This window comes from Barbatula barbatula (genome assembly GCF_947034865.1).
Source record: "Barbatula barbatula genome assembly, chromosome: 14".
In the NCBI taxonomy this organism is placed as follows: domain Eukaryota; kingdom Metazoa; phylum Chordata; class Actinopteri; order Cypriniformes; family Nemacheilidae; genus Barbatula; species Barbatula barbatula.
Genome location: NC_136777.1, coordinates 11,956,597 through 11,972,132, shown reverse-complemented (window position 1 = coordinate 11,972,132; position 15,536 = coordinate 11,956,597). Strand labels below are relative to the sequence as shown.

Genomic DNA, 15,536 nt, shown 5'->3' with positions numbered 1-15,536 from the left:
ACATATTCTGGCAAAGTTATCATATCATGTTTTGATGACAGTGTTGAATTTTATTTAGACTTAACACAATACAATTATGTTTGCATTTCAAACATAAAATTATTAAGTAGACTGTAAGTGTTTTGTTTTAATAAATTCAGTAAAACAGCTTTTCCTTTTTTTCAGTGTATGCTGCATGCATTTGTGAATGAGCCTGTAGGAGAGAGGGGAAAATAAGTGATATTTCTATGTGATGAGTTTGTAATTTCCATCAGCGTTGTAGATGTTGCTCATGTTACAAGTGATTTATACGTTTTGGGGGTCATATTAATGATGAGAGGGACTCTGTAAGTTGGCACTATTTTATTTATTTTTCGCGCATTTTTGCATGTCTTAAAAATGCACTATACTGCACTTTGCAGAATTCCGTCGATTTATTTGAACTGCAGTGCGTATTTAAATTTAGATCTGAATCTTGCTTCTTTTGGTACATGTTTAAAGAGTTAAACCAGCTCAGCTTTTGTCCCACTGTGACACATATACGAGGTGTGAGGAGGAACAGACATGGACATTTTTTCCGGTGTCTTTGTTTGGAATTTTCGAACATCAGATCTCTCACAGCAGGGATGACCTACATTGGCTTAATATATACACCTTTGGTTAGCATCTTGACTTTCAAATATCCAAAAACACATCAGGACTTTTATAAAGTTGGGTAAATGTATTTTTGTCTTATAATGTAGTCTTCAATTTCGTATGTTCAGTTTTGTCTAGTATTAATTGTGCAATTTTCTTTTTTACATTTTATTCATATTTTTGTAGGATGAGAGTTGTTCCCACTGCATATACTTTGCTAGAAGCTGCAATAAATATGTATTGTAGAAGTGGCAAAAAGTATTTTTCAAGCCCAGATGTGACTATTTTAAAATGTCTGATATTCAAACGTATTTATTTGAGGCTATTTAACTCAAGTGAATGTCTCGAGAATCCAGCTGTGTCATTATTTCCTGTAACCACTCTGATGCATGCTGGTCTATTGTCAGTTTTACATTTACCTGCCTTAACTGTCATATATATAAAGTGACTGGTTGTTTTAGATGTTGAAAAACTGGAGTCTAAATGGGCACTTTATTGTTTTAACACTACACAAAGTCTGGATTCACACTTAATTGTTCAGTATTTAAATCAAACTATCCAGCATTGTTAAAATTTTTATAACTTAAATAAACTCCATTTATAGTTTAAATTTAAGGTGTTTTTCATATTACTTTCTTATAAACATAATTGTATTAACGCTCTAAAGTTTTCACAATGTGTTATTGTACTACATCTCTGAATCTATATGATATCTCAAAAAATAGACGTCTACACTCCAAGATCAGTTGTGTTAAAAAACAATGTGTTGTCCTTAAAGTCCCCGTGAACCAGAAGTTAGTCGTTTTTACTTCTGTATTTTGATGCATTTCCGAGTGAAATGGAATTTCTAATGAGAAGAAAAGTGGGCGTGGCTTTCGTCTTTCTTTGCGATTTGATTAGATATATAAAAATAGCCATTGCATTTTGAAATGGAACTGGCAGCAGACTGACAGCTAAAGGGGAGAAAACTAAAGATTGAAACTAAAGATTATGAAGGCACACAACTTTTATAAAGCGAATGACCCACATTGATAAACTATTTACAATACACACTGCAATATTGCATAAAAAATAGGAATTGTCATTTTCAATTTCACTGGGACTTTAACTGTACACATATTTCTTGGGACAAAACGTTTTGTGTTACTTTCAACACAACTTGTGTTAAATATAAAAAATAACAGATACTGTGTAAATTTTTTTAAAGAGTGTAGAGACTGCATAGTAAAGGTTTAACAACTCTTGTACCTGGCTGTTGTTGTTCTACTCAGACAACACTTTTTAATGTATGATATGAATGTTGTTTGTCTACTTTTTTTAGTTTCTGGTACTTTCTGAAATAAGTTTTACACGATGGTCATAAAGAAAGAGCCCAAGGGTGTTGATGCTTTGACAACAGCTGAAGATGTCATTGGTAAAGACCAGCCCAAAACAGTCTGGTCAAAACAGTCCCAAAGAATTCTGGAATGAAAGTTTAGATAAAGATTGACCGCAAAATGTTTATGTTGCTGAATGATTATATGATAAAGATGGCACAGAACAGAGTTAGAAAACGTATAGATGAATAATACAGTGTCAAACTTTTATATCAAAGCACTGCCCATGATCTACTATACTTCTTTTCAGACAGTTACTTTAAAGACCCTGTGAAATCAATCGTTTTTTCTTATGGACGTCAATAAACTGATATGCTATTAAGTGCTGAAAAAAAACGCATCTAGGAGATATAACTGTTCAAAACTGACAGTCTGGCACGTGTGCTCAAGCAAATCTAGAAATTCCATGACATCACGCTACACTTCAGCCACTCGTCAAAGTTCTTGTTCAATCAAATCCGCTTTAGAATCCGAATAGTCCCGCCCCTTCACTATCATCACATGGTGAATGGCGCATAATGCACTAGATGGGATATAGGGGATGATCCAGACGGTGTAAACATTTACATTAAAGTCTTAATTTTGCGTTAGTATCACGCGAGCGGTTTCACGGGAGTGTCCTTCCGTTAAGAGACACTATAGCTCAGAACTGATCGTGCAAATCCGCTGAGAAAACAAGAAAACTCGACACCCGTTTCGACTCCACACAGTATGTTGAATGTTATAGCTCTATGGAAGAGATCCTTTGTGAGTAAAGGAGTAGACAAACATCAGTGTCACTAACCAACCTAAATAACATCACTGGTCACACTGATCTGCCTATTCTTTTCAATAGACTTACACCACTGGCACTGTGGCTATCACACTGGTAAATGCAGCTTCGCCCGACTGAGGCTGACTGTGCTGTAAACAAAACGCTATTGGTTATTTTAAAAATGGATATGTCTCGCACTTTCTGCATTTTACAGTCTAAATTACGTCAACATTTCAAATATTGCTGCGCGTTCCAAGGCATTGCAGTGGGCCTTTAATAAATGTAAAGATTCTCAAGACCTCCATTTTTAAAGTCCCCCTGCGGTCCGTAATTTTATCCCTTAAAACTAATCTTTGACCACCAAAATTACATATTTAAAAGCTTTTCCTGGGAAAATATTGTTTCCTGCCTTAAAATAGCTTGAATATAACAAAATCTCAGCTTCATTAAGTATATGCAGATACTTGAATAGGCAAATTAGCCCCGCCTCCATTCAGTCACACCAGACGCTGCAAAAACTGAAAGTGAATCTGAGAGTTTACACAATAGTGTAATTTTTTTTAAAAACAAAAACAGCATTTTTGCATACTCGTGCCTCAAACTGCTGATCTACAGGGGTCAAATGAGTTGATGTGATTGGTTAAAGGTTTATGACGTCATTAACCGGGGCAGTTTCAAACTCAGCGATGGTTCAAAATGATATATTTTCACATGGTTTGTCTTAAAACACATTAAGAACACCACATTAACGTATAAAGAACATAAAAACATGATTTTCACCACAGGGGGCTCTTTAAACATTCATGTAGAACTTGTCCAATATCATCCAGTTTTCCTGCTTCAACAATGTAATGAAATTCTGTAATTTCCAGTAAATTAAATCTGGCTATAATTTCATCTAAATTAAATGCGGACATGGTTTGTGGAAAAGCTGATCTAGAATAATAAACTTGAATCTGCATCCTCACAGAACGCAATAATCACAGAAACTCAAGTTTACCAACATCCCTCCAAAAACCATAATACCATAGTAATAATACCATAAAGTCCCTCCATATAACCATATCTTCACGTCTGAAGAGTTACACCACATCCTAACCAAACTCGATGTGATAAGATTCATGCAATAATAATTCTGTCCATACCGAATGTGAAAAAGGGGCGTGACGCGATAATCAATCACAAAACACATCCAATAAAAACTATTTTTCTCTGTCCACGCACCCTCTCACCCTGCAGTTGAAGAGTGCACATAGAAAGATGCTTCCTGTTCTCATGACTTCATTGATGCCTTACAGGACGCTATGCTATAATTTCAGAATCTAAACGTATGTAATCAACCGTATAAAACCTGTCCTCATCCATGTTTGGCGATTAATATTCATGAGGTGCAGAACTTACATCGAATGAGGTTGTGTGTGGGCGGAGCTGTCGGCTGCAACGTCGCGCTGTCGCGGCTGGTTAGGACAAAACCTCTGATTAACATGGAAAAGATACATTGTATCTCTGGTCGCAGTGTCGCATCGCGTTTGGTTAGGACACAGTGTTAGGCTGCATCTGTTCAATGCGGCTCTGTTTGTATGCTTTATTATCCAGAAGCAAAGCTCCATGGGGACGCTGGTGTATTCTGCCTCACAGCCCTTGCTGGAGATTGGTATTGATCAGAGGTTGATTGGGCGAAGTCCTCGTTTAAGGGGATGTTAGGATGGGCTGTAAATCTGCTGAATCATATTTCAGAGGCTGACTCGCATTGATGCGGCCCACCAGAAGCCTCTTTAATTGGTTGAGACCTGGAGCCTGTTTCATGCTTGCAGGATTAGCAGGTTTTCCTTGCTCTCAGGGAAAAAGCACACTTAAGATATCTGACATGACACCAGAGATATAACAGTGAAGAGAATCAACGCATTGTTTTTACGTTAAATTAGACGATGACCTTGGAGACGAAGTGCAAAGGAAATCTTTGCCTCTAAAAAGAGAATACAGATGCAGGAAATTGAATTGAGCGTGTATTAGGGATTATGCCATTGAAGGGCACAGTGTTTTAGCTCTTGATTTACTCTGCATGACGGACAGTAGATGAAGGGTAAAAGGGTCACTGTTTCTGTCACGAGGAGTTGATTTGTCTGGGCGCTAGTCCCGTCCTCTGTTTGCCGTGACTTACTCGACCTTGAAGTCAGGAGGCGTTCGCTTGACAAACGTTAATGAAATAAAGAGACGTGCTGTCGGTGGACTGTGAATGTGATGATCACCCTGTAGCGTAATGGCTCATTATTGGCAGATTGTGTTATCAGCATGAAACACTAGTGTAAATGGTAAGCTAGTCGTCAAGCGGAGGAAAGCATTTTTCGCGTTGTAGGTGACAAGGGTTGTTTCTGTTTCTGTAGAAAATGAAATGGCAATGTTTTTCAGTGTAAATCAGGCTAGATATGGCTTACATGTGGTTGTTTATGCATATTAAGCCAAGCACATTTTAGCATTACCAAAAATGACACACTGCTGCTATTACAGACAAAACTGTATGTGGGTGAAAGGGAAAAGTTGAGGAAATAGCAATAGGGTTGAAATGCCAAAATGCATGTTTGCTTTCACAGTTTGAATAAATGTGTTTGTGTGTGTGTGTGGTCTCCTGCAATGTGAGGTGATAAACTGAGCCACACTGCTGTATGAACAGTGTGACTGCGATGTCTCGCTTTCTTTCACCTCCTCACACAGTTAAACAGGGGAGTGAGTGTCCCTTAAGAATTGAATGGTATCCCAGTCTGTGCGTAACACTACCTCTCACACACACTAGAGACTGAAGCGGAGAGACAGGCGAATGTTACAGAATGCAAATATGATCTTTACAATGGATAATTCTGAATATAAAACATTTATAATATATTTTAAATAATTAATGGCTTGTGTATATTCATTATTACAGTATATACTGTAGGCACATCTTATGGGTTTGTTCAGAATATTAGATATTTAAGTAAGAAATCATATGTTTATAGTTAATATTTTATGCAAGGGATAATCCACGGCTAACCGTGCATTCAAGGATTTTATTGCACGACATGGAGGCTAAGAACCACCCAAGATGACACGAAGGGTGGTTGGCTCCTTAAATCCACTGCTATCCCAGTTATACCATGGTCATTTTCCCAGTTAAAGCTGTTATTGATGTTTACAGTGTAATTTTTTATCAGACAGTTATTTCAAACATTTATGTTGGTATAAAGTGTAATATATATTTCATTTATATATACAGTATATATATATATAAAAAAAAAATTAAGAACATTTGATTTCCCGGAATGCTCTAATTTAGCCCCAAGTAGGATGTCAGCGTGTATTATTTTATTCTAAATCAAGACATTCATTCCTCAGATTGTACCCTGACACACACACACACTGTGAATCGAGTGAATAAGAGTGAATGACAGGTGTCAAATAGCACTGTTGATAAGGGCTAATGTCATGTGATAAAAGTGATGATAAACACTACATTGTCGCACCCCTCTTCCTCTTGCAAGTGTGAAATGTCAATAGGATGATTTACTTTCCGTCAGCACGTTACCTGGCACTCCCTCCACCCTTCTCACATACTATCTCGGGACAAAAGCAAGTGAAGGAGAGAGAGCATTGTTGCTCTTAGCTTCTCCATTAATACGTTACCACATCCATCTCTATTCTCTCACTCTCGACTCATTCGCTCCACAACACTTCTTTCCCAATCGCTTTGCAGTTTTGTCTCTGCCGACTCTAGACTTGGTCATGGTCCAGGACTAAAAGGACTTGCCCCATTTATTAGACGGTTCTATGAGTACAGAGATGGATCTGACCATCACTTACATTCTGCTCAGCTCAGCAGAGTTACATAACCTCCCCAGTAGGCTTGTTGTGTTTGGACGGGCCCTATAAAATGTAAAGTGAATTCTTTTTTATACTGTTACGACTCATCTGTTGCTCTTGCAATATACAGTGGAAGATAATGACATAAAAGGAGTTTATATGAGCTTGGATATTACACGAATACCCTGTTGTGACTCCCTTTGCATTTCCTAACAAGTTTCCCATAGCTTCCACGGTTGGTTGGTTTGTCCATCCACACTCTTCAAACACAATAATTCGATATCAAACCACTTTGATAGACAGTCACTCCCGTCTCTAGATGGTCTTAGCTTTGCTCTTTGCTAGATCAATAGGATTAGGATAAAAAAGGGTCAATTAAAGTACATTTTGTTCTGAGGCTTATCATAGATCTCTACATTGATGTTTATCTCACCTTCACTCATGATAAAAATGTCATTTCAGTCGTAATTATCACTCACTCGCTCATTCTGAGATAAATAACATGCTTAGATTACAGTCTTTTGTTCTGGTCTGACTGGAGAAAATGTTTTTCCCCACACACTGTCATGAAGTCACACTTTCTGTTAATGTATGTGATTATGTATGTTACAGAATCCATCATGCAAAGTCCACTATGATCACACATTTTGTCAAATTCGCATGCTTCGGTTCTGTTGTCACCAAAATATACTGTAGGGCTCAAAGGTACACTTTGTAGCAATGTGTTAAAAATAGTATTTTTTAATAATACATACTTTGTCCTTTACTAAATCCATGTTTTTACTAGTCTTAAACATAATCATTATGATGTTATCATGTTGTACGCTGGAGAAGCTGCTTAGTGTTTTTCTTTCCAGAACTGTGAAAGGATTTTTGAGTCGAAATCCCTTAAAGATAAACACACAGCGTAGACTATGGAAACCCGAACAGAACATTGAAATCACAGCAAGTCAGATAATAGCAGATTTTTGCTAGTGTGCATTTCTGTGTTAATAAAATAAAGAGAGCTCACGAAAATATTACGGTACTTGAATGGGGTTTTCTGAGATTTAGTAAATAAATTGTGTATTACAACAACTAACATTTTGGATTTTCTTTTTGTTTGAATATAGAGCTGGATATTGAGCATCTCCATTTCATTGTTGAGCAGTATTATAGTTAACTAAACCATTAAATATACAGTAGGTTCTGGAAAAAGTGTTTCTTTGCTAAAATACATGTGTGCGCAGAATGGTCTCTAACCTAACTCTCAAAAGACCACAGTTATGCCTGTAGTGCAGAATTATCACAATCTGCAGGGCTTTGAGAGTTAACAGGTTTAAAAGCCTTTAAAAAGCAAAACTGTACTCTGGGATCCCTATTGAATGTTAGCACATTTACATGCTGTGATTTCAGTCTTGGACTGTGAAGTACAAGAACACTACACATTTAAATGGGGCATCCTCATTCTGAGAACTTGAGGCTGTTTTTCAAATAACATGAATTTATTTTTTGTGAATTGTTGATATCATTGGCTGGTGACTGTTTTGTGTTCAGAAAGTTTAAAAGCAGTGAAACTGCATGTCTGCATTATTGGCTAATTGGTTGATTAAAGGTTTGAGTTATTGCATGAGCCTCAGTTTACTGATGAAGATATAAATCAGGATGAACTCAGGGGAGGTGCCATTGATTTGGTAGAACACACTAGAGGCACTGAAGTTCAACCGATACTATAAATCTCTGAACTGTTACATTTGTGAGAAAGAACGATTTCAGTAAACCCTCATTAGTGAATTACTGGAAGATTATATTAATCCATTTTCAAGTATGTATCACTTTTGCTCAAGCATTTGTACAATAAATAATAAAGTTGCACAATTAAGATCGCTAAAAAGGTGCATCAGATTTTAGGTGTTATGCATTTCATGAAATGGACATGGATTAACATATAGTATAAATGCATATGTGTACTGTATATTTATTTGTATATTTGTTTTATATTATGTAATCATAATGAATGTGTTAGCAAACGGTCAATTCTAAATGTTAGTGTTCACCTTAAAATCAATATTTTCATTTACTCCATTCTGTTCGAACGATTATCGCCCTTGCCGATTATCGACATTGATATTAAGCATTTTTATGATTATCGAGATCGGTCCAGATTTGCCAATAAATGACTATATTTTTGAAACGCGCTATTTGGCTCTAATGCAGCCTGCTGTTGGAACAGACCACTCTCTGGCCTAGAGCAACGCCTGCCCTCCGCCCATCTGATTTGCAGAAAGTCATGTTGTGTCCGGCCAATCAACGTGGAAGACCGAAGACACTGAAAACATTGCACTCTCGCACTTAAAGCAGTTGCTAGCTCGAGCTTCTTCAGTCATCGCGCATCAGTTGACCGAATAGGCATTTGCACATTATTATAAGTCATGCCAATTCACAAATACAAACCATGTTAAAACATCAAGAACTTGCGTCGCAACCACTTTAATCTTGCATTGCTACAACTTTACTCTTAAAATATTTCTACTTCAATGTTGAAATTTGTTTGATTACATTCTCATTAAAAACCTTTTGAGGACCACAGCGACTTTATTTTCAGAACCGTTTTATTATTAAAACAGAACTGTCTTCACACTAATGATGTAGTTTTTTAATGACATTGTCTGCCTTCCGTCACAAACAAGTACAAACATACGACCCATGTGTCCCAGGCGAGTAATGTTTACAACGTTTGGAGGTTAATTATGCATTTTATGGGCCATTTACAGGCCCAGGCGAGAGATGCCACAATGTCCTTCTCACCTCCCGAAGGACTTGTCAGGGAACATAAAGCATCCATGCTCCACCAGTGATTTTCTCTGTCTCTTGACCATGACGCACATTCACACACGGCCGGGCGTGTTTTAACAATCATCACCGTGACTGTGCTATGAATCAACTCTCGGCACACTGTCACCCTTTACCTTGACTGCCTCTCATAATCTCACGTGTCCGTCCTTCTGCCACAGAAAGGAGAAAATGTCAAGGCGGTCCATGTGTTATACACGTCCAAATGCGCTTGTTGTCTCTTTGTGTCGACGAGCACACCAGATTTGACATTAAAAACAAGTTTGCCTAGCAGATTAATAAAGGCTCACATTTATTTAATGGAGCTCCCTACATTCCAGCACATGAGACCTGTAGCTCAGACAGCGTGGACTAACAGTGTGCATTCTAATGACTGAATTAAACAAATTATGTTTACGATTGTGGTACTACAGGTGTCTTCCCTTAAGAAAACCAATAAAACAGATGCAATGTCTAGTCAAATGTCATGATTATGCAACTATCATGTTGGAACTTGGCATCACTGGTAGAATATCTGTTTGCTGTCGACTACCAGTCAAAAGTTTGTGATACATAATTAGATTGAACGGCTTTTTCAGTAATCTATGAATGTACTTTTGTAGACACATTCATGCAATTGCGCACATGTACTATTTCGAACCAAAATGTAATAAAAAAGTTTTACGACGAAACCATAAACTGTGCTCAATTTCTTAATAAAATCAACAATTCGTGAAAAATTTGAATATAAATGAGACCATAGAATGTTGTATACACTTTGTGCATTTGACTTGTGGTTTTGTTGTTTATTGTGTGTTTCAGTAGGCTTATCCCAACTCAAATGACTCATTTTGTCTCTCTCTACAGCAGCTTATGCGAGAGCGACAGCAGATGGCCAGCCGTCCATTTGCCACTGTTACGGTGGCACTGGAGACTCCAGAGGAAGAGGAGGAGCTTCTTCAAGGCCAGGTGGAAGTGAGTACCTGAAATCATTGTTTTTTTGTATCTACTATATGTGTTTGTGCACTTCTGGTTTCCAGAAGTGCACAAGTGGAGTGTTCTTGTTTGTATATTGCATGTTGACGAAAACGTTCCTACATTTTTTAAAGGCCTTAACATTTTAATGCGGTGCTGATATGAAAGACTCATATCTGTTTTATTCCACAGTCTTTAGAATTTTAAAGGAACGTAGTGAAAACAGTGAATTGGTGTAATTTCCACATTAAGAGGCAAATTAAATAGCATCTGTTATAACAGTCTTTAGCATAATTGCATAATATATGGTTGAATATTCTCAGTAAGCAGCAAGGCCAGAGAGCAGGGCCATCATCACATTTCATGCCTAAGTTGGTTGCTAAGCACAGGCTCTGGATGGATGCTTTCATTGGCCGCTAGCATTAGGGCTATATTTCTCTCACATGGTCTAGAGCAGTTACAACAGTTTTCGTTCAAGTGTACTGAATTGCGATTTGGATCATTTGTTGTGGAAAATCTATATCCTATATCCATCGTGAGTTTCTTGTTAGTCATCGTGTCTTTAACTTGTTTTCAAATATGCACACTTTTTCAAAACAACATTGAAAATGCCATCTGTGATAATTGACCTTTTATAAAAGTCAAACAAATGTTTGCCAGTATGTTGTTTATTTGAAGGGCTCCTTTTTCAGCGGCACATACATCTGCACTGGGCTGTTGTGTAGGAGTTTGATGGATAAAGGGTATGGAAACATATGCATGGATATTTGAATGTGCCTAAGCTTTGTACTTTTTTAAATATCAACAAAATAACCAGATTCGTATAACAAAATTGCTAATTGACAGAATAATATATTAAAAGCGCACTAGACCTGTTGTTATTCAATATCTAGCTTGGCATTGACTGAGTTGTCCTCACCGTTACCTTCGCAACTCTTGCAGTGCATAAATATATGCAACAATAGAGCAACAATTCCTTTTTCTGACTCCCAAGGTTCTATAATATACGTTGCTCTCCAACCTTTTGTTTTATAACTTAACATACTCGTCTGTGGGTTGATCTACGATGTGAAGACGAGCTTGTGTTTATTTTGTTTTGACAGTCTTATATGCTAGATTTAGCATTGTGGCTGCATCTCATTGCAGCAGCTTCTGTGAGCCTGGTGCATTAATGAACACGAAGCGAGACATAACGTTTGAATAATGTGACGTATAGCGCTTGTACAGCATGTCTGCCAAATTAATAAATGTAAAATGTAAATGTTAAAGCTGATGACACTGCAGCTCTGAGTGCTTATACTTAATAGCATACATACAGCAAACATATCTCACTTTGAGTGTCTGAAGTGATCAATAGCAGAGAAATTTCTTATTTAATATTTTTATCAGTAAATTTGTGCATGGTGAAATGTGAAGTTTGGTGAGAAGTACTTTGTTTTACACACACATGCAAATGGCCTTAAAGGTGCGCATGCATATTTTCTTCTTTTTAAAATGTTTATACACATAGAGAGGTTAAAAGGAAGAAAGTCTTAATCGGTCAAGAAAAATGTCATGATCATGACAGAACCTCATGTTTAATGTGGAGAGAGGCAATAATTGTTTATTTGGCTTGCCATATGCTCTCTCCGGTCTTGTCTCTGTTCCCTCCCTCGTCTCCTCATTATTGATTCATGCCCTACACCTGTTCCCCTCTTGATTTGGTCCCTTATTTAATACCCTTGTGTCTTCTGTCTTGTGCTGGTTCATTGTGGTTGTGTGGTGTGTTCCTGTTAGTATAGTTAAGTGTATTTTGTAGTTCTTGTAATGAGTTTATTTTTAGTCTTGTTTAAGTGGAGTTAGTCTTAGTCCTGTCATGTTATTGTATCCATCCATCCATCCCTGTTTTGTTATGTTACCCCCTCGAGGGTCTTTGTTTTGCTATTTATAATTAAATATCTGTTATCCGTTTACCCGCTGTCTGCGCCTGGGTCCTCTGTCCGTGTCTCACCACCGCGATCATGACAAAAAAAGCTGTTTAAATCTGCATAAAGCTTGTCCCCCATTGCAAGTTTAACTTGAATAGCAATGATTCAGAAAAACTACATCAAAAGAAAATGCCAATTTAAGAAGTAGCCTACAATATATAATAGTACGCAATGGAGCCAACAGAATAGTTAAAAAGTTTAGATCAGCATGTTTGTGCCATCAGTGGAAACAGAATGTAGCATGTCCAAACAAGCAATTCCTGCTGAAGTGCTAAAACAAACCGCTATGACCCGCAGCTTCAATGCCACAAAGCCAAGACAAGTGGGATGACCTCGAGTGCAGAGCAAAATGACCACAAGTACAAATCCATTAAATTCCATGACCATGCGCTTTCCAGAGCAGCCACTTAAAGTTCAAAACAGAGAGAGCAGTTAACCAGCAAGACATCCACATCATTACGTGTCAGTATAAATATAAAGACCCACCAGAACTTACTTGAAAAAAGTGCATACTGATTTGAAAATCAAATTAGTACGTGCCAAATCATAGTTTGCTGTAATGAGTATTCTCACAGTACCTGGATGTTGTACCCGGTGAAAATTTGCGGTGTGAATCCATGCATACACAAACGGCTGATATTACCCACAACTCACCGTGAGAGGGCGGAGTTTAGTGATGCTCCACTGCATTAATAAAATTAAATAAAAGATGCTTCGGCAAATTAATCAATATAAGCATACAGTAAGCATTACATATGAAACGAAAAAATGAATCAATACTCAGATGCAATGAAGGGATGTATTTTGATCTTATCGACAGTTCATGATCACAGTGTTGTCTAGGCAACAACGACCACTTCCGTTTTGGATTGGTATGTCCCAGTGCTTGCATACAGTTTTGTACAGTACATAGTGCATAGTTTAAGTTGGTGAATTTGGACGCAGCATTTTAACGTTTCAAAATATATGTCTTATTATAAATGCTTTTTGATACGTGTGTTGATATGTTTTCACACTTATTTTTCAGCCGGTGTTGCACAAAATGGTCTTTATTAAAGATTTAAATGTTTAAAGACTGCGCCCTGGAAATATATATTACTAAAAAAAACGATCTAATGGTCTGTTCGGGTACTGTTTCAGGACATAACACATTTTTACTCACAAAAAGGAATATAGCTATTGATTACGCTCTCCATACTGTGCGGTTGCGGTTTTATGCTTGTGACAAGAACTAGAATTCTTGTTATCCGAGTTAACATCCATCTCTTTCTCTCTCTCTGCTCTGGTTATTTTCTTTCCATCTCAATATTGATGTTAAGAAGCTGTGAGTGGTTGGGGGCATCTGGGAGATGACTGTAGTCCACGGAGCAGGGATTCAAACATATGTTCTGTGAGCTGCCTGTCTCATGGTCTGTTCCTATCAAAACAGTCCATATACAGCTGTTCAAATACACAATGGCAGTCATGGCAACTCTCATGAGCATAAATGATCCTCTTGTTCCTTGTCTTTGCGTCTTCTCACTGTTTCTCTCTGTCAAGACTTAGTCACTATGAGACAGCAGTGTATGACATTAAAGGCTGTAAATGTTTCATTCTTTCACCTTGCAGACAGATGCTCAGTCTCTGGATTATTAAGAATACATAAAAATCTTATATTTCTGGCTAATGACAAGCACACATGGTTTTACGTCATTGTTTAAAAAGTGTTTTTGTCTTTTTTATTAGCCCAATTCTTTTTTCTACAGACATCGGCAGTGATATTAAATATTTCACATAGTAAAAAGCTGATATTAACAGACAGGCGCAGGCTCATCTTTTGGCTTGTTCCATGTCATCTTTCACAGGTTTTGGACACTTTAATCAAAGCTAGTCCTACATAGAGCTTTGAGCGAGCTCAACATAATACTTAGCTCTGGTCTTTTAATGTGTCATGTCAGGCTGCTGATTCCTGTCACATCTCATCTCTGTCCAAAACACCTCCCAGATCGATGACCCATGAAGGGTTTTTATGAGACATTCATAAATCCCACAGCTGCCTCGGAGCTCAGCTGCGCTCGGAGCGATGCTGAGCTTTAGTACATGGAGCGTTTACAAGTAGCGATTGTCACTGTTCCGGAGTCAGTGGGAAATTGGGCATTGCAATATTTAACAGCGTGAGACATTCCTGTGAAATACAGTACAAACAGCCCGCAAGCAGACCGGCAGAATGAAGTTAAAGAGAGTATAAGGGAAAAGAGATTGGCCGCTCGTGTTAAAAAGATTATTAGTTACAGTGTGTATGTGTATTAACTTAAGTTAAACTTTTTTACCATTTATGATCTAAAACCAATTTTGAGTGAAATCTGAGTGAAATCAAATTTTCAAATAAAATGATTTCTAGTTTACAAATGTCAGTTCGCAATCCAACTTAGCCTGAACCTTCACCTTGGAATTGACCTTGGAGAACATTTCACCTCGACAAGCCGCGCCCACCACCGTCAGGATTCTTCCTCATCATGCCCTGAACTAATGTCAGAAGTCAGTGTACAAAATGGTGCATGCACAGATCACTCTGTGATCCATATTAATAGCCTTTTGTCTTCATTTCTCTTTCATCAGCAGTTTTGGTGCTCTGGGACTGTCTCATGTTCAGCTGATCTTGCATGTTAGTATAAGACATACATTTATCTGCTACGTGAGTCCGATTGATCAGAACCAGATGTTTCCTGGTCTGCAAAGGACTGACAGGTGAAACTAAATACTCTGGCTGTCTGTTGTCTCTTTGGTCCCGCAGTTTGACAAGTCAAAATATGCTCGTACAAGGTGACAGAAGATTGTATGTCACATGAGAGAATATATGGGTGTCTATAGACCATTTTCAAATATAATATGGAACTTAACTTCTCGTGGAAGGATGCTAGAAATATAATAATATTCTTATTATTTATGCATTTTTCTAAGATATTAAAGGCCTTTAGTTTATTCTCAGCACTCTCACCTCGACGGTGCGTTGAGCTGCGCCATCGCCAGGCAGGAAAGCTGGTGCTGGTTTCTTCCCGTGGGGGTCTCCCCCGACGGGGGACTGGCACTGCTGGCTGTCGAACCACCCCATCGCGGGGGCGATGAAGCAGATCGTACCTCTAGTCCCCCTGTTTCGGTCTTTGGGTGCTTGGGTAGCACTTTCCAAGCCGTCACGGTGGCTACAGAATACGGTCCGTCTCGGCT

The 15,536-nt window shown here is 38.0% G+C and overlaps 1 protein-coding gene across 1 annotated transcript in view; it reads left to right on the top strand.

The window, feature by feature from the left end:
- Window positions 1–15,536, top strand: part of atrnl1a (attractin-like 1a) — a 179,826-nt gene that overhangs the window by 133,221 nt on the left and 31,069 nt on the right. Inside the window, exon 28 of the mRNA XM_079472803.1 lies at window positions 10,258–10,365. Coding sequence (XP_079328929.1) covers window positions 10,258–10,365 — 108 coding nt within the window. The remainder of the gene's footprint in view (window positions 1–10,257; window positions 10,366–15,536) is intronic.